This window comes from Halictus rubicundus, chromosome 9 (assembly GCF_050948215.1).
Source record: "Halictus rubicundus isolate RS-2024b chromosome 9, iyHalRubi1_principal, whole genome shotgun sequence".
Classification (NCBI taxonomy): Eukaryota; Metazoa; Arthropoda; class Insecta; order Hymenoptera; family Halictidae; genus Halictus; species Halictus rubicundus.
The window spans coordinates 1,805,412-1,827,644 of record NC_135157.1 but is presented as its reverse complement, the minus strand read 5'-3'; the positions used below and the strand labels follow the sequence as shown (position 1 = coordinate 1,827,644).

At 43.9% G+C, this 22,233-nt stretch overlaps 1 protein-coding gene across 1 annotated transcript; it reads right to left on the bottom strand.

The window, feature by feature from the left end:
* Window positions 1-13,833: 13,833 nt before the first annotated feature.
* On the bottom strand, window positions 13,834-20,801 carry LOC143357352 (uncharacterized). The gene is made up of 3 exons (XM_076793767.1): window positions 20,450-20,801; window positions 20,193-20,359; window positions 13,834-14,349 (listed from the first exon to the last, which is right to left on the bottom strand). Exons 1-3 carry the CDS (start codon window positions 20,799-20,801, stop codon window positions 13,834-13,836), a joined length of 1,035 nt encoding a protein of 344 aa, XP_076649882.1.
* Window positions 20,802-22,233: the final 1,432 nt, after the last annotated feature.

The window sequence follows — 22,233 nt, the reverse complement described above, 5'->3', positions numbered from 1 at the left end:
TCGCCACCATCGCGCCGTAACCGCTGTTAGGGATGGCATGGACTGTAGCAGAGACGATAGGAGCAGAGAGGACGACCACTAACGACGCTGTCAGCAGATTTTAGTTCCAGTTGGTAATACAGGATGTGACACGAAAATGGTAATGGGGTTACGTGACCCCAAAAACGTTGGACACGAAAATGCATTGGATGATAGCAGAGAGGAATGAGAGTGCTCACGCCCGGGTTTTCGGCGTTCCCGATATAGTGCTGACATCTGCTCAGCCTTAGCATGGCACAGAACCGGTCAGTCTCTCCTGGAACAGAACCGGTCAGTCTTTTAGCATGGCACAGAACCGGTCAGTCTTTCCTGGAACAGAACCGGTCAGTCTTTTAGCATAAGACTGAACGCACATTATTTTTTTAACCAGGATTAGAACGTACAGCTTAATTGTTTTATATGAAATATGTAACTAACATGTAAATCTTGTGTACAAAATCTCTAATTAATATAAATTAAGAATAATATTAATTGTAATGATACGTATTTTATTTTTTTCCAATTTTGTAGTTGCAAACTCTAGTTGTAAAAAATGGAAAATCCGGAAAAATTCGAACAAATACAGATTTCATATCGAAGTTTAAAAGCGACCAACCTGAATATTAATTTAATAATGAGCTATTGTCATCAACACTATCTTAATTTTTTTCATATATTTAGTTACTGTTATTACTAATTAAAAAAAATTTTCTTTCATGAATAAATATTTTTTTCCGCCTCAACACCATAAGATTTTTACTAGATGACTTTAAAAACACATTAGAACTATTTTTAAATAATTTTACTCGAAAACATTCTAGTTTACTCTTTATTTCACCGTTCTACTAATTTTTTATGGGCTGCGTTGCAGCTCTGTTTAACACTCTTTTACAACTCAATACCATGGTACCATCCATATTCAAGGAAGAACAATTTTTTGCGACGATCATTGAAAAAATAAAAGTGTTTCCTTCATTTCAGTGCTTTAGTGCGTTGGTGACGTAGCGCCCAGCACACCTACCTGTGTTCTGTGTCACATCTGGAGTTTTATGGTACGCTAACAATCCCTATTGAGTCGCAAGCCAGACCATACAAACGAATGCATCCACAACTTCCAGAGACCTGCCTCCAAAACTAATTAAAGGAAGGCTAGACAGTGTACTAAACTCCTCAAAAGAGGTGGATTCCAGTCGCTCGTGTCATAAACCGCATTCGATACTTCATCGACAGGGTGATTACACACGTCACATAATTTTTATTTTCTAATTTTGTCAAAGTAGTATATATAACAGAATCATACAAGTGTCTACAATTACTTGAAATCCAAAATACAGAGCGTTTCTTCCTCTGCGACTGTAAAAAAAGGACTTTAAAAGAATGTTTAGATAACAGGTGGGCTGTCCTTCCAAAAGGCACCTGTGGTCAGAATTGGGCATTATTTAGATAAAAAATTATTTAAACAACGATTCGAAGGTTCGAATAAAAAAAGTATCTTTATTCGACGAGTATCAGATAAATAATTTTATTCGACGAGAATTTATCCTACGAATAAAGATAATTTTTTTTATTCGAAGCGGATTTATTCGAACTTCGAATAATTTTTTCATCTTTTATCTGTATCTTTTATTCGAAGGCTTCGAATAAATCTTCGAATAACTTTTGCCGAGCGCCGAGCATCAAAGACTCAGCGACGACAGACGACATACAATGTAAGCGGATGGAGAATCGCGCACGAATGAAAGTTTAAACTTTTAGATTTTTCAACATATCCTCATAAAATTGTGACGACCGAATGGATGGGATTTTCCTGGTGAAAATGAGGTCAAATTCGAGTGTAATCGAACAAGTTTCACTGAATCAGAACAATATTGTTAATACGAATGAATTGTAGAGCTTGTTCCGATCGAAATGAGTCCAAACACGACATCATTTGGACTGTCTTTAATGAGATTGTAATTTTTATCGTAACATTACGTATCAGTGAAACTTGTTCGATTACACTCGAATTTGACCTCATTTTCATCAGGAAAATCCCCTCCATTCGCTCGTCACAATTTTATGAGGATATGTTGAAAAATCTAAAAGTTTAAACTTTCATTCGTGCGCGATTCTCCATCCGCTTACATTGTATGTCGTCTGTCGTCGCTGGGTCTTCGACGTTCGGCGCTCGTCGGTCCTCGTCGGCCGTCGTCGCCGTTTATTCGTCGAGCTGGCAAAAGTTAAAAATGCTAAATACAGTCCAATTTGTACCGTGTTTAGTGTCATATTAATCAGAAGAATGCCACGAATTAGTTGGCGCAAGTCCCATAAAAATATCATGAAAAACAATGAAGTTTTGCAATTGGATTGGTAGTTCTTTCACACCGATCTCTCGGGACTCCGCGAGCTCGGAACTTCAAAGACCAGCGACCGACCAACAGCCTACAATGTAAGCGGATGGAGAATCGATCATTATTGGCAATTTATGCTTTTATGTTTTGAATCAGAACAACATTGTTAATACGAATGAATTGTAGAGCTTATCCCGATCAAAATGAGTCCAAACACGACATCATTTGGACTGTCTTTAATGCCGTTTTGATAGTGTAAAGGCTATTCGATTTCAAATTCGCCAATTTCGAAACGCCTTGATCAAAATTGGCAACAACGCATCTGACAATAAATTGAAAATTGAGATTTTGTCTATTATGCGCAAGATAAATGAATTTGAATTTATTACCAGTTTTATCATTTGGTACGAAATATTATCAAAAATTAACATCGTCAGCAAAGTATTGCACAATCAAAAGATGCACATCGATTTGGCCACGAAGCATCTGAAAGGTCTTAACGTATTCTTTGCGGAATACAGAAATGAAGGATTTAGCAAAGCTATGATCGCAGCAAATAAAGTTGCAAAGGAAATGGACATAACACCAGATTTCAAATCATCATACCTTCTCGGTAATTTTTGTATGCGTTTATTACAAAAAGACTTCTCCAATTTGTATTTTACATATTCCATAAAACATTACATGTGTGAAACATAAAAAAAAATACATATAAAATACATATTTAGAAAGTAAAAAATAGTTCGGAAGTTTATATTTAAACAATTACGTTTTAATAAAAAAGATCCATGAGAATTAATTAAAAATTATTGTTTAACAAAAAATGCGATCTGCGATCCAGGTTTGTACATAGAGTAGCTTGCTGAGACGGCAAAATTTTCCGGGTTTTCACCGGGTGTGTACGCGTTGCCGAAGACGGGCGGGAAGGTTGACCCGAACCCCAGTACATGGTCGTGACCAGCTGTTTTCGTGGCTGTAAAATAATTTAGTTTGTTTTAATTTGGAGCCTTTCTTGTTCCACGACGGAACAATGAGCGAACACAGAGTTAATCGTGTTCGATAATTGAGAGAAGATACTTCCTCAGTTACATATCCAAGTAATTAAAATATTCACTTGCACTGTTGTTTATATATATGTAAAGGGTTCCATATTTATATTCTATAATCTGCTCTGTGCTAATTTTTCTATATCTATGTTCACCTTTTGTATTATATTTATTTTCTCCTTAAATTAGATAACGTTTCTTATTTTATTACATTCATTGTATTGTTTATTATCTGTATTATATTTATTACTTTATTTAAATAAGTAGATAATACTTATTATTTTGTTGTTCGAATGACAGTAAAAAAGGATTGTTATCAAGGTTTCTTGGAATAAATAATTCCTGAAATTTAAAAAATAAAGTTTAAGTAACTTTAGCCCGCTCTTTCTAGAATTTAAGAACCGTTCCCATACAGTTAAAATGGATTACATTAACCTTCCTTGGTTAACCCAATTTAACCCCTTGGTTATGGTTAAGCGACGGTTCGAACCCCTGTTAACGAATAACAGAATTTACGGTACGAGCGACTGAAATCCAGTGTTTTTGAGGATTTTGGCACACGGCATTTTCTGTGTTCCTTTACTTATTTTAGCCTTGGAGTCAGGCCTCTGGAAGTTGCGAATGGGTTTGCTTGTACGGTCTGACTTGCAACTCAATGTCGATTGTTAGCGTGCCATATAACTCCAGATGTGACACAGTAGGGATGTGCGGGCCGGCTCGTGAATCGGGCACTCGAATCGGGACACGTCGAGAGGCCCGAGCCTTTCGGACGACCCATGACCCGACCTCATCGAGCGCGTTCGAAAAGAATCGGACAAGTTCGGGCGAGCGAGTTATCGCAATACCCAAGATTCAACTCTGCGTTCTTTTTGAAATAAACAATGGTAATAATAGTATTTCATTTGTAACTTATAACGCGATTTTTAATATATTTGATTTTTTAAATAACTACATTAGGTATATTCGGCAAGTATGTGCGTAATCTTTATTTGTATTAATATTTGAAATAATTCACGTGAAAAACTTAAAAGACAATATTCCCGGCATTCTAACGAATTTGTTTCGAATGAACTTACATATGAATCGATAATATCATTAAAATACCCTTACGGAGTTACATACACATAGAAGGTATATAAATATGGTAAATCATCATAATTTTTTGGAGGGTGATGTTATTATTAACTGCTATATGGCTTGCTTAATATCGTGTTATTTAACTTACTGAACTATCATTAACCTTACGTAAATTGTGCAACGCCTACTGACGCCGTGAATTCATTTTCTCACGTAAGCCTTGCAGGATACTGCACAAAGATCCCTTGTTCAAGGATCTTTCCCCGAAACTTGTATCGCCTTACTCCTGAGTGTCTGCCTGCGATGTGTCAATTGTCATTGAGTGGAGTACGGCTGGTCTGTCTTCTTGTTTCTAGACCCGTACCCAAGCCCGTAACAAATTCTTAAGGCCAAGCATGCCAATAAATAACTAAAAAATTACAGTGTCCCACTCATTCGTAACACAGACTCAGACATGATGTCTGAGCATGGGCAATCATGATGCCTAAACAATTCTAGAAAAATATAATATTAAATTCCCTACATTTCAATTTACATAAGATAAGTTAATTTTTAAAGTAAGTTAAATTACAATCAAAGTAAATACTTTTGTCTACACGTATAACTCCACACAATCAAATTGTACAAAAATTTTAACAGCTTACAGCTAGCAAAGATTATTCGAAGAAAATTATTCGAAGCGTTTGAATAGCAATACACATCAAATTATATCGTGTTTAGTGTCATTTTAATCAGAAAAACTCCACAAATAGGTTAATGGAAGTGCTATAAAAAATAATGAAAAATAAAGAAGTTTTGTAATTTGATTGGTGGAGTTTCACACCGATATACCTGTTCTCGCCTCGGTCGCGCGGCTGCCGTTTATTGCACCGCTGGGCGACCGAGGCTTCTGGGCCTGGGCCGACGGGGCTCGAAGCCGCTTATTCGAGCTGAAGAAATTATTCGAAATTCGGAAGAATTAGTCGTAGCCTCCGAATAACAGTACAGATAAAAAATGAAAATTTAATTTGGAGCTTCGAATATAAAACAGTATTTTTATTCGTCGGATAAATTCTCATCTAATAAAATTATTTATTCGACACTCGTCCAATAAAGATGCTTTTTTTTTTATTCGAACCTTCAAATAACAAATAAAGATAAAGTATCTTTTATTCGAATTTTTATTTAAATAATTTTTATCCCAAATAATGCCCAACTCTGCGAGGGCCGTTAGCAGCGTGAAAGATTTACTTCATATTTTATTGAATTTAATTATTACAAAGAGTGTATCATGAACAAAGTGTATGCACTTTCGATGCAGTATCGAATGAGGTTTATAACACGAGCGACTGGAATCCGCCTCTTTTGAGGAGTTTATTACACACTGCATGTCTAGCCTTCCTTTAATTAGTTTTGGAGGCAGGTCTCTGGAAGTTGTGAATGCATTCGCTTGTATGGTTTGGCTTGCGACTCAATAGGGATTGTTAGAATACCATAAAATTCCAGATATGACACAGAACACAGGTAAATAGGTGTGCTGGGCGCTACGTCACCAACGCACTAAAGGACTGAAATGAAGGAAACACTTTTATTTTTTCAATGATCGTCGCAAAAAATTGTTCTTCCTTGAATATGGATGGTACCATGGTATTGAGTTGTAAAAGAGTGTTAAACAGAGCTGCAACGCAGCCCATAAAAAATTAGTAGAACGGTGAAATAAAGAGTAAACTAGAATGTTTTCGAGTAAAATTATTTAAAAATAGTTCTAATGTGTTTTTAAAGTCATCTAGTAAAAATCTTATGGTGTTGAGGCGGAAAAAAATATTTATTCATGAAAGAAAATTTTTTTTAATTAGTAATAACAGTAACTAAATATATGAAAAAAATTAAGATAGTGTTGATGACAATAGCTCATTATTAAATTAATATTCAGGTTGGTCGCTTTTAAACTTCGATATGAAATCTGTATTTGTTCGAATTTTTCCGGATTTTCCATTTTTTACAACTAGAGTTTGCAACTACAAAATTGGAAAAAAATAAAATACGTATCATTACAATTAATATTATTCTTAATTTATATTAATTAGAGATTTTGTACACAAGATTTACATGTTAGTTACATATTTCATATAAAACAATTAAGCTGTACGTTCTAATCCTGGTTAAAAAAATAATGTGCGTTCAGTCTTATGCTAAAAGACTGACCGGTTCTGTTCCAGGAAAGACTGACCGGTTCTGTGCCATGCTAAAAGACTGACCGGTTCTGTTCCAGGAGAGACTGACCGGTTCTGTGCCATGCTAAAGCGGCGATGTCACGAAAGTGGGAACGCCGAAACCCCGGGCGTGAGCACTCTCATTCCTCTCTGATGATAGGTCTATCCTTATACCTCGTCTGTGATAGAACATTTGCTCGTGAATTACGGAAGAAACGTCAGTGACATAGGCAATAAATAAACGGATAATGCGTAGAATGAAAATAATTAGTTTTTATTGTATAATTTCATTACACTGTTATTGCCTTCTTATTTTCCATATTATTCACCATTGTAATCATTATTTTATAATCGATAGTTTATAGGTGTAATTAATTAATTTGGAACTTATTGCGATATTTATAAAATAATGATTATTCAACAAAATATATTCTGTAATAGTTATAGAATAAAAAAAAAAGAATAAATACAATATTCAAGAAATGACAAAATTCAATCGTTCTTATTGTGATCCGTAGTAAAAAACAGAAAATTAATTTTTTTACTTATTTAACCGATAATACCACTTCTAATGCGGGACTGCAATTATTCAAGTAAAGGTAGTAACGAAATAAAAGTGTTATGTAATGAAACTAACTTTCGACGGATCTTATCCATATAAAGCTATTTGGTGGCAGTATTATTGCTATTTGTACAAACACACAGATACACAGATTCTTATATCTTGCAATGCACGTTGTTTTTTTCTCCGTCAACCGATTTCGATGAAATTTTCAGTTTGTGTATCACTAACATAGAGGTAGAGATAAAAGTTTTGAAAAGTGTCTGTCATTTTAAGTTTTAATTATAATTGTATTGTTTGCTATTTTTTATACCTTATAGAATTGTTTCTTTACATTTAATATTCTTCATATTTTATAAGCAATAAACTTTATGTATAATCATTAATTGTATTGTTAAATTTAACTTTTTGTGAGTAATTGTCAATACATATACATTAGTAACCACATCTATTTGTCCGCGGCGAAAACCAAGCTGTCGAACTCGAGACGGGAAGGACTCGCCGCGTCTCTTTCTTTTCAAATGCTGTCCTTCTTTGCGTCCGAAACTTCCGTCGTTCATTACACAAGTAAATATCATCGGAATTTTGTCATATTAGGTACCGTTTTCCTTAGAAAAATGCCACGAGTATGTTGGTGAAAGTCTGATAGAAAAATAATTAATAATGAAAAAGTTTATTTTTTTATTTAAAGGCCTGAGCTCACGCCAGTCTTTCATCTTTTCCGAACGCTTCGACTCTCCGCGGCTCTTTCTTTCCCATACGCTGTCCTTCTTCGCGTCCGAAACATCAATCGTTCATTACACAAGTAATTATCATCGGAATTATATCATATTTGGTTTCATTTTAATCAGAAAAATGTCACGAATATGTTGGTAAAAGTTAAAAAAAAAATAACGAAAAATAAAGAAGTTTTGTGATTGGATTAGTAGTGGTCTTCTGGTCTCACACCGATATAGGCGACAATGTGTGGCCCACTCCTCGGGATGACGTTTCTCTAGTTTCGCTGTCCGCTTCTCCGTGCAACATTATATCGTAGACGGATATTCTCTCTTTTTGAATGCCAGTCATTTTGGTGTGCCCAGAGTTGGGCATTATTAGATAAAAATTATTTAAATAACGATTCTAATAAAAGATACTTCATCTTTATTCGTTATTCGAAGGTTCGAATAAAAAAGGTATCTTTATTCGACGAGTATCGAATAAATAATTTTATTCGACGAGAATTTATCCGACGAATAAAGATACTTTTTTTTATTCGAAGCGGATTTATTCAAACTACGAGAAATTTTTTCATCTTTCATCTGTATCTTTTATTCGAAGGCTTCAAATAAATGTTCGAATAACTTTTGCCGAGCGGCGAGCTTCAAAGACCCAGCGACGACAGACGACATACAATGTAAGCGGATAGAGAATCGCGCACGTATGAAAGTTTAAACTTTTAGATTTTTCAATATATCCTCATAAAATTGTGACGAGTGAATGGAGGGGATTTTTCTGATGAAAATGAGGTGAAATTCGAGTATAATCGTACAAGTTTCACTGATACGTAATGTTACGATAAAAATTACAATCTCATTAAAGACAGTCCAAATGATGTCGTGTTTGGACTCATTTTAATCGGGATAAGCTCTACAACTCATTCGTATTAACAATATTGTTCTGATGAAAACCAAAAAAAACATAAATTGCCAATAATTCTCGATTCTCCATCTGCTTACATTGTAGGCTGTTGGTCGGTCGCTGGTCTTTGAAGTTCGGAGTTCGTAGAGTCGCGAGGTATCGGTGTGAAACAACTACCAATCCAATTGCAAAACTTCTTTATTATTCATTATTTTTTTATGGGACTTGCGGCAAGTAATTCGTGGCATTCTTCTGATTAAAATTACACTAAACACGGTACAAATTGGAATGTATTTAATATTTTTATCCGTAGATTTATTCGAAGGCTTCGAATAAATCTTCGGATAACTTTTGCCAGCTCGACGAATAAACGGCAACGACGGCCGACGAGGACAGACGAGCGCCGAACGTCGAAGACCCAGCGCTTACCAAACAGCATACAATGTAAACGGATGGAGAATCGCGCACGAATGAAAGTTTAAACTTTTAGATTGTTCAATATATCCTCATGAAATTGTGACGAGCGAATGGAGGGGATTTACCTGATGAAAATGAGATCAAATTCGGGTGTAATCGACCCAGTTTCACTGATACGTAATGTTACGATAAAAATTACAATCTCATTAAAGACAGTCCAAATGATGTCGTGTTTAGACTCATTTTGTTATTTTAGTTTAAACTCATTCGTATTAACAATATTGTTCTGATTAAAAACATAAAAGCATAAATTGCCAATAATGTTGGATTCTCCATCTGCTTACATTGTAGGCTGTTGGTCGGTCTTTATAAAAAAATCTTTATTCGTCGAATAAATTCATTACGTGCGGAATAGAGATAACATAATTATTTTTATTTGACGCGTAACAAATCATTTTTTATCTTTTATTCGCTGTTTGAAATGTCTATTTCAATAAAAATTTGCCCATCTTTGCTTCTACAATTATATTATTTTATATTATATTAATTCATCCACGTGATTCTCTCTCAAACTCTATACTATTCGGAATAGTACGTTAAATAAACGCTACTCTGGTTTTCAACATATTTCTGTTCCCACAGATCGATTCTTGGAACAATTATCTACAAAAAAAGTGTAAGGAAATAATGCTTGTTCATGAAATATTTTTAAATTACAAATTAAGGTATCTCATATGGAAGTAAAAATTGATTTTCCTAAAATTATGCTTTAATAATTTCTTACGTAAAATATTTTTACGAATTTTTCGTCTTTGATATTAGTTTTACTTTTAATATTTTAAATCTTAAAAAGCAACACTAAAAAAAATATCTGTTTAATTTGAATACGTTTGTCGGAGAATGTAACATTTGATAATCGATATGGTTCCGTGATGATTCACCTTCTCACCGACGAGAATTTCCTTCGTGGGCTTCTGCACCGACGAGATACCGTCGTTGGCCTTCTGTTTCTTACTCCAGCCAAAATCTATCCTAGAGGGCGGTAGAAAACACCGTGTGTGGGGATTTTTAGCGATGGTGGAGGCGTACAGGTGTACGCACTGCCAAGTTCCTACGGTTGTAGGTATGGGGCCTACCATCCAGGTAAAGAACTAGGCACGTGTATGTTGGCAAGAGGAACTTTATTTGTATCTGCACGTGGCGGCAGACTCAGTGCGACTGGTGCCTAGGGAGGACGCCGAGCGTGTCTCGGGGAAAATCCCTAGATACATAGAGTCGTGCTCCTATTTATTGGCGCCCGCTGCGTCGCCTAGCGGATGCACTAGGGAGTCAACGATACTCCCTACACCACCCCCCTCGCCAGTAATGGCGGGTGAGACGCAGACAGACATGCTAATTCTGCTCTTTGGTTATCGCGCTATATATATAAAAACAAAATATAACATATATACATAAATCCACGGCGCTATAACTACGAAATATATACAAACGACTATTTAAACTTTGCAGGAACAAGAACTTAGATGTAAACATAATATTTATCGGTAGACAGGAAAATTGCTCTGTCTTTGGGAGGCCCTAGCTGGTATTGCACATGATGGTTCGGTACCACTAGTTCTCGCTGACCAGAAACGCTGGCTTAAGCCTGTCCTTGCTAACGTTTACGTCGCGTTGTCCTATTCTAAGTACAAAGTTCTTATCACTACGGCTTAAAACTAAATATGGTCCCTCGTACGGTGGTTGTAGCGGTTTTTTAACCGCGTCGCGACGCACCAACACGTGCGATGCCGTGTCGAGGTCTTTGAACACGAACACCCGTCGATGACCGTGATGCGCCTTCGGAGCCGGCTTAAGCGACTTCATGTGGTCTCGCAGCTGCTCCACGAAGACGGATAGCTCCACCTGGTCGTTGCCCGCAATCAGGTCGCCGGGTAGACGCAGAGTCTCCCCGTAGACCACTTCTGCTGGTGTCGTCCCGCTGTCCTCTTTGACTGCTGCCCGGATGCCGAGCAGGACTGCCGGAAGCGCCTCCGACCAGGTTTCCTCCTGGCGGCACATGATGGCCGCTTTCAGCTGCCGATGAAGACGTTCTACGGCCCCGTTGGCCTGTGGGTGGTACGCTGTCGTTCGATGGTGTTCCGCTCCCAGCGCTCGTGCCCATGTCTTGAATAGCACGGACTCGAACTGCCGACCCTGGTCCGTCGTTATCCTCAGTGGAACGCCGTAGCGCGAAATCCAGCCCGCGAACAGCGTTCGCGCGACGGTCTCCGCGCTGATGTCAGCCACTGGAAACGCCTCCGGCCATCTGGAGAAGCGGTCGATGGCGGTCACGCAGTGCGTGTAGCCCCTGGAGTGCGGCAGTGGTCCAACGATGTCCACGTGAATGTGGTCGAAACGCGCGGTGGGAGCTGTGAACTCCCCGACCGGCGTCGACACGTGTCGTGAAACCTTCGCCCGTTGGCACCGCATGCACGTCTGCGCCCAGGTGCGGCAATCCTTCTTGACGGACGGCCAGACGAAGCGCTGCGTGACCAGCCTCACGGTTGCCTTGGGTCCGGCGTGTGCCAGACCGTGTAGGCTGTTAAAGATGGCTCTGCGAAAAGCTGCTGGCACGAGTGGGCGTGCCTGGCCGGTGGAAATGTCGCAGTACACGTCCACGCTGGGCTGCTGGAGGCGGATCTTCTTGATGACCAGGCCTCGGGGGTCTGCCATCAACCGCTGCAGCTCGGCGTCCGAACCTTGCGCGTCGGCGAGCTCGTGAAAATCCACCGGTGCAACCACTTCCTCGATGCGCGATAGGGCATCGGCGGTGGTGTTCTCTGCGCCCTTGACGTGCTGCACATCTGTGGTGAATTGTGCGATGTAGTTCAGGTAGCGGAACTGAATGGGTGTGCATTTCTCCGGCCTCTGGCTGAGGGCGAAGGTCAGCGGCTTGTGGTCGGTGAAAATGGTGAAATTCCTGCCTTCCACCACGTGGCGGAAATATTTCACCGCCGCGTACATTGCCAGCAGCTCTCGGTCGTACGCGCTGTAGTTCCGCTGCGCCGGGTTCAGCTTCCTAGAAAAGAAAGCAAGCGGTTCCCAGGTACCTTGCCGGAACTGCTGCAGCACTGCTCCCAACGCGATGTCCGAGGCATCCACCATCATGGCCAGTTTGGCCTTGGCTGACGGATGCACTAGTGTGGTTGCAGCTGCCAAAGCCGCCTTCGTCCTCGTGAACGCCGCGTCTGCCTCCGGTGTCCACTCCACGGGCTCGCTCTTCTTGCCTGATGTCAGGCAAGCCACGAGTGGAGCTTGGATGTTCGCCGCCCCAGGGATGCACCGCCGGTAAAAGTTTACCATGCCCAGGAACCTGCTGAGTTCGGCTTGGTTTACCGGCTTGGGGTAACGAGTGATGGCCTCCACCTTATCGGCCAACGGGCAAATCCCTGCTTTGCCGACCGTGAACCCGAGGAAAGGCACCTCCGGGACGCTAAATTCGCACTTTGCCGAATTTATCACTACCCCGAACTTGGCGAACCTCTGGAACAATTGTTCCAAGTGTCCGAGGTGTTGCTCTTTTGAGTCCGACGCCACCAGCACGTCGTCAATGTAAACATAAACAAAGTCTAACCCGCGCACTACCTCGTCCATAAAACGTTGGAACGTTTGCGCGGCGTTACGCAGTCCAAAAGTCATTACCGGGAATTCGAATAACCCGAACGGCGTAGTGATCGCGGTCTTATGAATGTCTGCTTCCGCGACCGGGATCTGATGGTACGCGCGCACTAGGTCTATTTTCGAAAAAACCGTTTTCCCGTGCAAACTCTGCGCGAAGTCTTGAATGTGCGGCACTGGGTACGCGTCGGGTACCGTCCTAGCGTTCAACGCGCGATAGTCCCCGCACGGACGCCACTCACTATTCTTTTTGGGCACCAGGTGTAACGGCGATGCCCAGGCACTTTTTGACGGACGAGTGATGCCCTGTTGCAGCATATACTCGAATTCCCGTTTCGCCGCCTTCAGCCGGTCCGTCGTGAGACGCCGCGGTCGATGCGATACGGGAGGTCCCGGTGTCGTCACGATGTGATGCTTCACATCGTGTTTCACCGCACTGCTACACACTGAGGGACGCGTGATACCCTGAAATTGTTTTAACAGCGCGTATACCGCACTGTCCCGCACCGGTGCCACGCATTGAGCCGATTCGACCGTGCCGGTCGGTATTGTTCCGGTTACCGATAGGCCGGTGATTTTGTCGATCAACCGACGGTCCTGAACGTCCGGCAGGAGACCGAATCGGGCTAAAAAGTCCGCACCAATAATGGGTCGCGAAATGTCTGCAATAACAAACGTCCACGGGAATGCCCGGCGTAATCCTAAATCTACACTAATCACTACGTGCCCGTAAGTGTTAATTAGTGAACCGTTCGCCGCGGTCAGCAGGTAGCTCGATTTCGTTCGCGCACCGGTCACTTTTTCCCGCGGGAACACGCTGACCTCAGCCCCGGTATCGACCAGGTACTGGGTCTTCGTCGTCGCGTCGGTTACGAAGAGGCGACGTGCTGTCCTCTCAGGGCCGCTTGTCGCCATCAGCGACTCTGTAGGTCGTTTCCCGACTGGAAAGTACACGGCTTCGTGCACTTTGTCGCCTTGTCTCCGAATCGCCCGTGATACCAGCAGATGCCGCTGGGGCGAGATTCGGCCTTGGACTTCGATCGGGAACGTCTACGGTACCGGCTGCTGGGCGTGCTGCTCCTTGGTTGGCGCCCTCTGCCCTCCAGCTTGGTGGTCACGAGTGCGGCAATTTGCTCCACGAGGGCGTTGATGTCGCCGAGCGCTGCGACATTGTTTGCCGCCGCTGCTGGGTGGATCTGCGCCGGCGTGACCTCGCTGATCCGGTCCGCCAGGGCCGCCACTTTCTCGAGCTCGACGCCATCTTGTGTGGCCAGCACCGATTGCATGGCGACGGGTAACCTACTCATCCACAGAGTCCGGATGAAATCCTCCGGCACCTCGTTGCCCGCCAGGCTCCTTATGTGCCGCAGGAACTGCGACGGCGTCCGGTCTCCTCGTTCCTCGTGTTCGAGAAGCTGCTTAATCTTCCTCTGCTTGGAAGTGGAGAGCCGCGCGATTAATTCCTGCTTTCGCCGCGTATACTTATTCTGCTCCGGCGGGTTCAGCAGGATATCCTCTACTTCTTGCGCGGTTCTTGTAGGTTTAAGGGTCCCGCGGATAAATGCGGAACCCAGATGCAGCCTACTCTGCACAGAACCGCTGGGAGACTTTCTATCGATAGTGATAAACTCGTGTATGTAACAGAACAACTTTATTCGACTTCACTTCGAGAGCGTAGGATCGAGACGTCTGTCTCGATCGAGAGTCCGGCAGCGAGAGAGTACATTAGGCGGTTCTCTCGCCTGCATTGCCCGAGGTTGAGAGTGCCAACCTCGTCGGAGCATATTCTCTAGGCGCGTGCCTAGGGGAATGGCGCGGCAGCGCCAATATCCCTACACACTCCCCCCCCGAGTGTATACGACATTTAAATTAACCGCTGTTTTAACAGGGAGAAGTGTAATACATACTGCATGCACTTACAATTTTCTTTCTGTAATTTTACTCGCTTCGGCAGCGAACGTAACACGCTTTTTATTTGCATACGTGCGGATCGTGCTGCTTCCCGAAACGGCTGCAGGGTCGCCGGCAGCTTCTAAGTTCGATTCGCGAACTGCGTACGCGGGTTTTACATTTTCAACAGATACCGAACGCGGTTTACAATTGACCTCGATTTCGATGACTCTGTCGTTGATGCGTTTTAAGACTTTATACGGTCCCGTGTATGGACGTTCAAGCGATTTCTTGAGAGTGCCTGCGCGAAGGAACACGTGCGAACATGTTGACAAATCTTTAAATATGAACGCGCGTTTCTTATGTCGCTGTCCCACGGGGACAGGTTTCACTTGGCGCATGTGATCGCGAAACTCTTCGACGAATATTTGCGGGTCGGACGGACCGTCGTCGGGAAGAACAAACTCTCCCGGAATACGCAACGTCGTGCCGTACAGGTATTCGGCAGGTGAGGACCCGGTGTCCATCACGTTGTTTCGCAACCCTAACATCACGGTGGACAGGACTCGTGACCATTTCGTGTTCGCGTGACACATTATCGCGGTTTTCAGGCAGCGGTGCCATCGTTCGATCATGCCGTTAGAGGCGGGATGGAACGCGGTAGTACGTATCCGGTGACAACCGGATAGTTGCAATAACGCTGTGAACAATTTGGATTCGAACTGACTACCTTGGTCAGTTGTTAGCGTTTCTGGCGTGCCGTATCGCGAGATCCAGTGATCTACAAAAGCTCTACACACGGTGGTTGCTTCGATATCCGGCAGCGGAATGGCTTCGGGCCATCGCGAGAAATAATCGATTATTGTAAGGCAATAGCGATTGCCGTCGGAAACCGGCAGCGGACCGACAATGTCCATATGGACGTGTTTAAAGCGGCTATCGGGAGCTACGAATTCCGCAGGAGCCACGTGGTTATGCCGCGTTACTTTAGACTGTTGACAGTCCAAGCAGTCTTTGGACCACTTAATAATGTCGCGATGCATGTCCGGCCAGACGTAACGTTTCCGAATTACCCGATCTGTGATCTTAGCACAGGGGTGCGCAGGGTTGTGGAAAGTGTGAGATCGATTCGAACCTCGAAAGAGCATAGAACAAAGTGAATCTCTAACGATATAGCTTAGTTTTGAATTTCTTTTTCGGAGTATTAAATAAAGATACAGCGATAATTGTAGGAATTTAATAACTACCGGGAATCGTGAAATAAAAAAGCAGAAGCTGAAGTTACCGCGAGAATTTGCACGCGAAAAACGCGAACTTTGAAACAAATACTCGCGAGTTCCGAATATAGTTGGAAAATAATAAGAAATTTGATACCCAGTGAACAATATACGCGGTTAACGCGAAAAAACTGGAGAATTAAATAAATAAATAATTAGAATATAAATAGACAAAAATAGACTAACGACGCGAAGATAGCAGCGATTAAAGTGCCGAAAATAAGTGAATAATGAGAATAATTTGGACTATTAGAAAATTAATTGTAGCTATAAACGCGCAATAAGTGATTTATACCTCGAATAATTGGATAAAATAGTCGAAATTAGGAAATCGTGTGCATATAAAGGACTTGAACGTTGTGAAAAAATACCGGAAGGGACCTGAGGAGAGAGGAGTACAAGTGCGAAGGGTCGGTCGGAGCAAAAGAGTAAGTCGTTACTAGATAAAAGAAAAGGATAACAGCCCGAATAGAGATAGCGAAACACCGAAAATGCTCCGATTGATCTGAAATTTTATACGTAGTATTTACAAGAGGTGTAGAGTAGATAGGGTCCAAAAGGGAGATATTTCTCCCGGGTGGGGAAAACTTTTCGATCCCCCCTCCCTGTTCGGAGATACGAGGAAACAGAGGCGTGTTTAGAGTGGTAGAGTAAAGTAGATACGATAACGATAGTGCACTCGGATAGACCTTTCCAACGAGCCCACGAACGGCCCGATAGGACAAACTTGGAGAAACGGTTATACCGGGTGGCAAATTAATTTTTCAGGAACTCGAGACAAACCGAGCACGTAGAGGCCCTTTAAAAATAAAGATAAGAACTAAGGGTGGGGAGGGGTTTGACGAAACCCCGTGGTGGGGGAAAAACCCGCCTACCCCCACTTTTTGACCGAAAATCGGGTTTTTACTTATATAAGGAGCCGATTTTTGGAAAAAATTTGTACAGGCCGAGTGACCGGAACGTCCAGGCCTATACGAAGAAGTAATAAAAAAAGGGGGTAAACCAGGCAAAAAAGGCCACTTTGCTCTTGGCGCAAAGCCAAAAAAGGGGTTTTTTGAGGGTTTTTTGCGTTTAAAATTAGGTATAGAATATAGGGATATATACAGGGAGAGATTAACGAAAATTTAGCATAGGTAGAAAAACATAATAAAAATTTTTATAATTAGTAATACCTTTCCCTCGGCCATACAAGCCAGGCGAGACGAGGCGTAACTTTAGAGATAATTTAATTTAATTAGAATAGCACTAGAATACCGTAGAATAGGATTAGTTTATTTAGTTTATTAGTTAGTACATAGTATATTATATAGTATAGTAGTATTAGCATAGTAATAAATTAAAATAGACTATTATATTCTTTAGATTAATTAATAAATTAAGCAACAGATAGCCGCGAGCGATCCTTCGGCCATACAAGCCAGGCGAGACGAGGCGTAACTTTAGAGATAATTTAATTTAATTAGAGATAATTTAATTTAATTATAATAGCATTGGAATACCGTAGAATAGGATTAGTTTATTTAGTTTATTAGGTAGTACATGGTATATTATGTGGTATAGTATAGTATAGTAGTACTAGCATAATAATAAATTAAAATAGACTAGTATACCCTTTAGATTAATTAATAAATTAAGCAACAGATAGCCGCGAGCGATTAGAGATGTAGGAAAAAATTAGAATAAATCATATTCAGATAGAAGCGAAGAATTAATATATTTAGTAACCGATAGAATTTAAGCGAGCGAAGCATAAGCGAAATCGAAATTAAAATAGAAACTATTTGTTAACAGGCGAGAAACAATTTAAAACCAGCGGTTTTATACGAAATTTGAATTTGCAATTTAAAGAATATAGACAAATACTCCTATTAAAAAAAAAGGGTTGTGGAAAGTGTCGAAAATCTTTTTTCTAGCCGGCTGTGGAATTTACGGACGCAAGGTTTCGCCCGTGAGGTCGCACGCGATCGCAGTGTGTGAAGGTCCCCACCTTATCTGTCGCAGGGACAACGAGTGGTCAGCGGAGCGCAGTAGTTCCTTAAGCTCGTCGTCGCTCTCTTGCATTTTGGACAGTTCATCCAGAGAAATGTTCGCGGCGAGGCGCAGCGAGTCGACTCGTGATAATGAATCGGCAACGACGTTTTCCGAGCCAGGAAGATGCTCAATGCGAGTGGTGAATTGTGAGATATACGACAACTGTCTGAGCTGTCGAGGAGATGCCTTGTCGGCTTTCTGACGAAACGCGTACGTGAGAGGCTTGTGATCTGTCACAATGCTGAATTCACGACCTTCTAAGAAGTGTCGGAAGTATTTTAGTGCCTCATAAGCGGCAGTCAACTCACGATCGTACGCACTATAATTGCGTTGGGCAGGACTGAGTTTCCTGGAGAAGAAAGCCAAGGGCTTCCAGGAATCTCCGAGCTTTTGCTCGAGTGACGCGCCCATGCCGAAATCGGAGGCGTCAGTGACGATACGCGTCACTGCGTTTGCCGCGGGATGAGCGAGCATGGTCGCGTTGGCGAGGTCACTTTTGACCCGAGCGAACGCTTCCTCAGATTTAGGAGTCCATGCAATCTCGCGTTTGTCATTTTTCTTCGACTCGCCGAGGTACTCGTGCAGGGGGGCCTGCACGTCGGCAGCGTGTCGAATGCTACGTCGGTAGAAATTGGCCATGCCAAGGAACCTACGAAGATCGGCAACGGTCCGAGGCCTTGGAAAATCTATTATGGCCTTGACTTTCTCGGGGATTGGGCTAGACCCGTGCTGGTCAATGACATGACCGAGGAATTCGAGAGATGACTTCCCGAACTCGCACTTTTGGGTGTTTAGCCGAAGACAATATTCCTGCAAGCGTTGCAGGACTACGCGTAGGTGATCTTCATGCTCCTTTCGGTTCGAGGACGCAATGAGAATATCATCGATATACGCGAATACAAAGTCTAAATCCCCGAGGGCACGGTAGATGTAACGCTGGAAGGTTTGTCCGGCGTTACGAAGGCCAAAGGGCATTACCGTGTATTCGAAGAGTCCAAACGGGGTAATGACCGCCGTTTTCGGAATGTCAGACGGGGCGATCGGAATTTGTTGATATGCCCGGTGAAGGTCGAGCTTCGTGAAAACCGATTTTCCGTGAAGGTTCACGGAGTAATCGTGAAGATGGGGGACTGGATATTTATCAGGAATCGTTACCGCGTTGAGACGGCGGTAATCGCCGCAGACGCGCCAGCCCCCGTCCTTTTTCGGGACGAGATGAATAGGACTCGCCCAAGGACTGCTAGAAGGCCTGCAAATTCCCGAGCTGACGAGCTGTTTGAACTCTGCTTTCGCGGCGCGCAGTTTTTCCTGCGCTAGCCTCCGCGCGCGTTCCGCAATTGGTGGACCTTCGGTCACAATATGATGAAGGACGTCTTGTGGCGTACGGTCATTATTCTGTGACGGCCCGACAACATTCGGAAACTCGGTTAAAATTCCGGCGAACGCGGACGCTGGATCGACCGATTTAACATCGCGCACGGACGAAGGTTTTACAGTGCCGATAGCGGCAATCTTCGTCATGGGGTCGATCAGTTTGCGGAGGCGTAAGTCAACGAGCAGCCCGTAATGTTTTAGAAAGTCGGCACCGATTATCGGGTACGGTACCGATGCGAGGCAGAAATTCCACGGGAATGAACGGCGGAGGTTGAGATTCAAAGTCAAACGCTTCTCGCCGTACGTGTCAATCATTGTCTCATTTGCCGCGTAGAGTTTATAACCCGTTGGGCGACGCGAGCCTTTGGCAACCGGCAGCAAAGAAAGATCGGCTCCGGTGTCGATTAAGAACGTGAGACCGAGATCGCGGTCTCTTATGTGGAGACGATGAGATTCGGTACTAGACGGGCTCGCCTCCAAACAGCTAGTACTTTTCAGTTTCCCGTCTCCCAGGAGCACGGCTTGACACAACGACGCGCATCTTTCCCGAACTTCCTGTGAAACCAGCACGCGGTTTCCTTCGGCAGAGAGCGGTTTTCGCGCGATCGATTCCTACTCCGTGAAGGGGTTCGTCGGCGGACGCGACTCTCGCGGGTGCGCGAAGTGGTTATGGATGCTAGTTGGCGCGTGAGACGGTCGACCTTCTCTTCTAACGCGCGTAGGGAGGCGTCTCGGGACGAGACGGCAGCTATCGCGGATGTGCCGGTTCCGGAGGCCTCAACGACCTTGTCGGCTAATTCGGCGAGCTTCCGCGGCTCGGAAACGTTCGCCATGGCCAGGACGGCACGGACATGCGACGGCAGCTGTTCTAGAAATACGGCGCGAATTATTTAATCGCTGCAAGACCCGTCGTTCAGGTTGAGGAGGCGCGTCAATATCTGGGACGGTTTGCCCTCACTCAGAACTTCGCCCTTCAAGAGCTGTCGGAGCTTGCTCTCGGCAGAAACAGCGTAGCTAGATATGATTCGTGCTTTTATTCGGTCGTATAAATCCTCAGGAGGAGGCGACATGAATAGTATGTCCTTGACCGTAGTGACAACGTCGTACTTCAACGCGGCCACCACTACATCAGCCATTGTTTTTTGGTTGGTAATTCTTGCCGCGGACAAGGATGACTCGACTTGTGCGAACCAAAGCGCCGGATCTTCTTTGAAGAAATCGGGCACTTTTGGTTGCCGGTATGAATCGACGCGACCCTGTAACAGCGCATGAAGGAGTTCATCCTGAGTGAGCTGCGCGGGGGTAGTCATTTTGCGCGATTTTCGAACACTCGTGTGTTTGGACCGGCAGCAATTTATTCGTAACGCGCGCTCTGCGCAGACGTACGCGGTTTCGCAAGGGCACGGCGCGACGCGGTAAACATGAACTACCCGGTGTCGTAGCGGTCACGCGAGTCGACGGGGGAATCGACACGGCATAAACACAACAACGCGAAGGTCGCGAGACGGTCGAATCAACAGGTATACGAAAATGGCTTCGTAGATTATTCTCGCCACGAGGTACCGCGCGGCGATCACGATCGTTTACAATAATGAGGCGAAATTTCGCACAATCGGAACGATACCTGTCGGCGCACGCATGGTTGGGCTCGTCGATAGACTGGCTGCAATGTGATGCTCGTCAAGGCGCCGGTGGTCGGTGGCTTCACGCAATCAGCGGAACTCCAGCAAGCTCGTCCTCTGTAGACGTCCAGGATGGCATCCGATGTACAGTGTTCGACCTCGTGCAGCGAGCGGATAGCTCGCCGCCTGGAACCAGCAACAGCAGCGTGCAGCGAGCGGATTGCTCGCCGCCAGGAACCAGCAACGGCAGCGTGCAGCGAGCGGATTGCTCGCCGCCAGGAACCGGCAATCTCTTCCTGTGGTCTCCGTGAAAGCGTGCACCTGTTTCCGGGCACGTGCAGCGTGGTTCTTGATTTCCAAATCACGTCGGGGTCACCAGTTGTAGGTTTAAGGGTCCCGCGGATAAATGCGGAACCAAGATGCAGCCTACTCTGCACAGAACCGCTGGGAGACTTTTTATCGATAGTGATAAACTCGTGTATGTAACAGAACAACTTTATTCGACTTCACTTCGAGAGCGTAGGATCGAGACGTCTGTCTCGATCGAGAGTCCGGCAGCGAGAGAGTACATTAGGCGGTTCTCTCGCCTGCATTGCCCGAGGTTGAGAGTGCCAACCTCGTCGGAGCATATTCTCTAGGCGCGTGCCTAGGGGAATGGCGCGGCAGCGCTAATATCCCTACACCATGTGGGGCGGCGGCACGGTGGCGCGTGGGTTGCGTGTTGTGCGCCTGCGCCAAGCGCATGGGATGGAACGAGTCGCGTTTGTCGTTCGACTCTGCATTCTTTTTCTCCGAGTCTTCGTCGTGAGAACAACGCTGCGCACACAGAGCTTCTTCTCGTTGTTGAAAGTGTATCGGCGGTTCACTGCCGCTCGACCGTGCCGGATTTTCCGTACACAACCGTCGCGACTCGTTATCGAGCGTCGCGAGCTCTTTTTCGAGCCTGTTGAAATAAACGTAGTTATTCGTGGTTACTACCCGACGTGTTCTTTACTCGTGAGGAGTGGGCCTCACGTGCATAACCTAAATCCTCCTTGCCGCGACCACGTGGCGCGTCCATCTTGGACGCAGTCCGTCTGGTCATCTATTTCGAGCGTTCCCGCCAGAGAACGCGTGGCCT

What these genes read in the sequence shown, in the direction of transcription:
- LOC143357352 (XM_076793767.1), bottom strand. Translation starts at nt 20,801, where the DNA reads ATGACTACCCCCGCGCAGCTCACTCAGGATGAACTCCTTCATGCGCTG. An exon ending in CTTGAAGGGCGAAGTTCTGA is followed by an intron (nt 20,360 to 20,449) that starts GTGAGGGCAAAC and finishes CCGTATTTCTAG; the next exon opens with AACAGCTGCCGTCGCATGTC. An exon ending in TACGCGCGTTAGAAGAGAAG is followed by an intron (nt 14,350 to 20,192) that starts GTCGACCGTCTC and finishes ACTTCCAAGCAG; the next exon opens with AGGAAGATTAAGCAGCTTCT.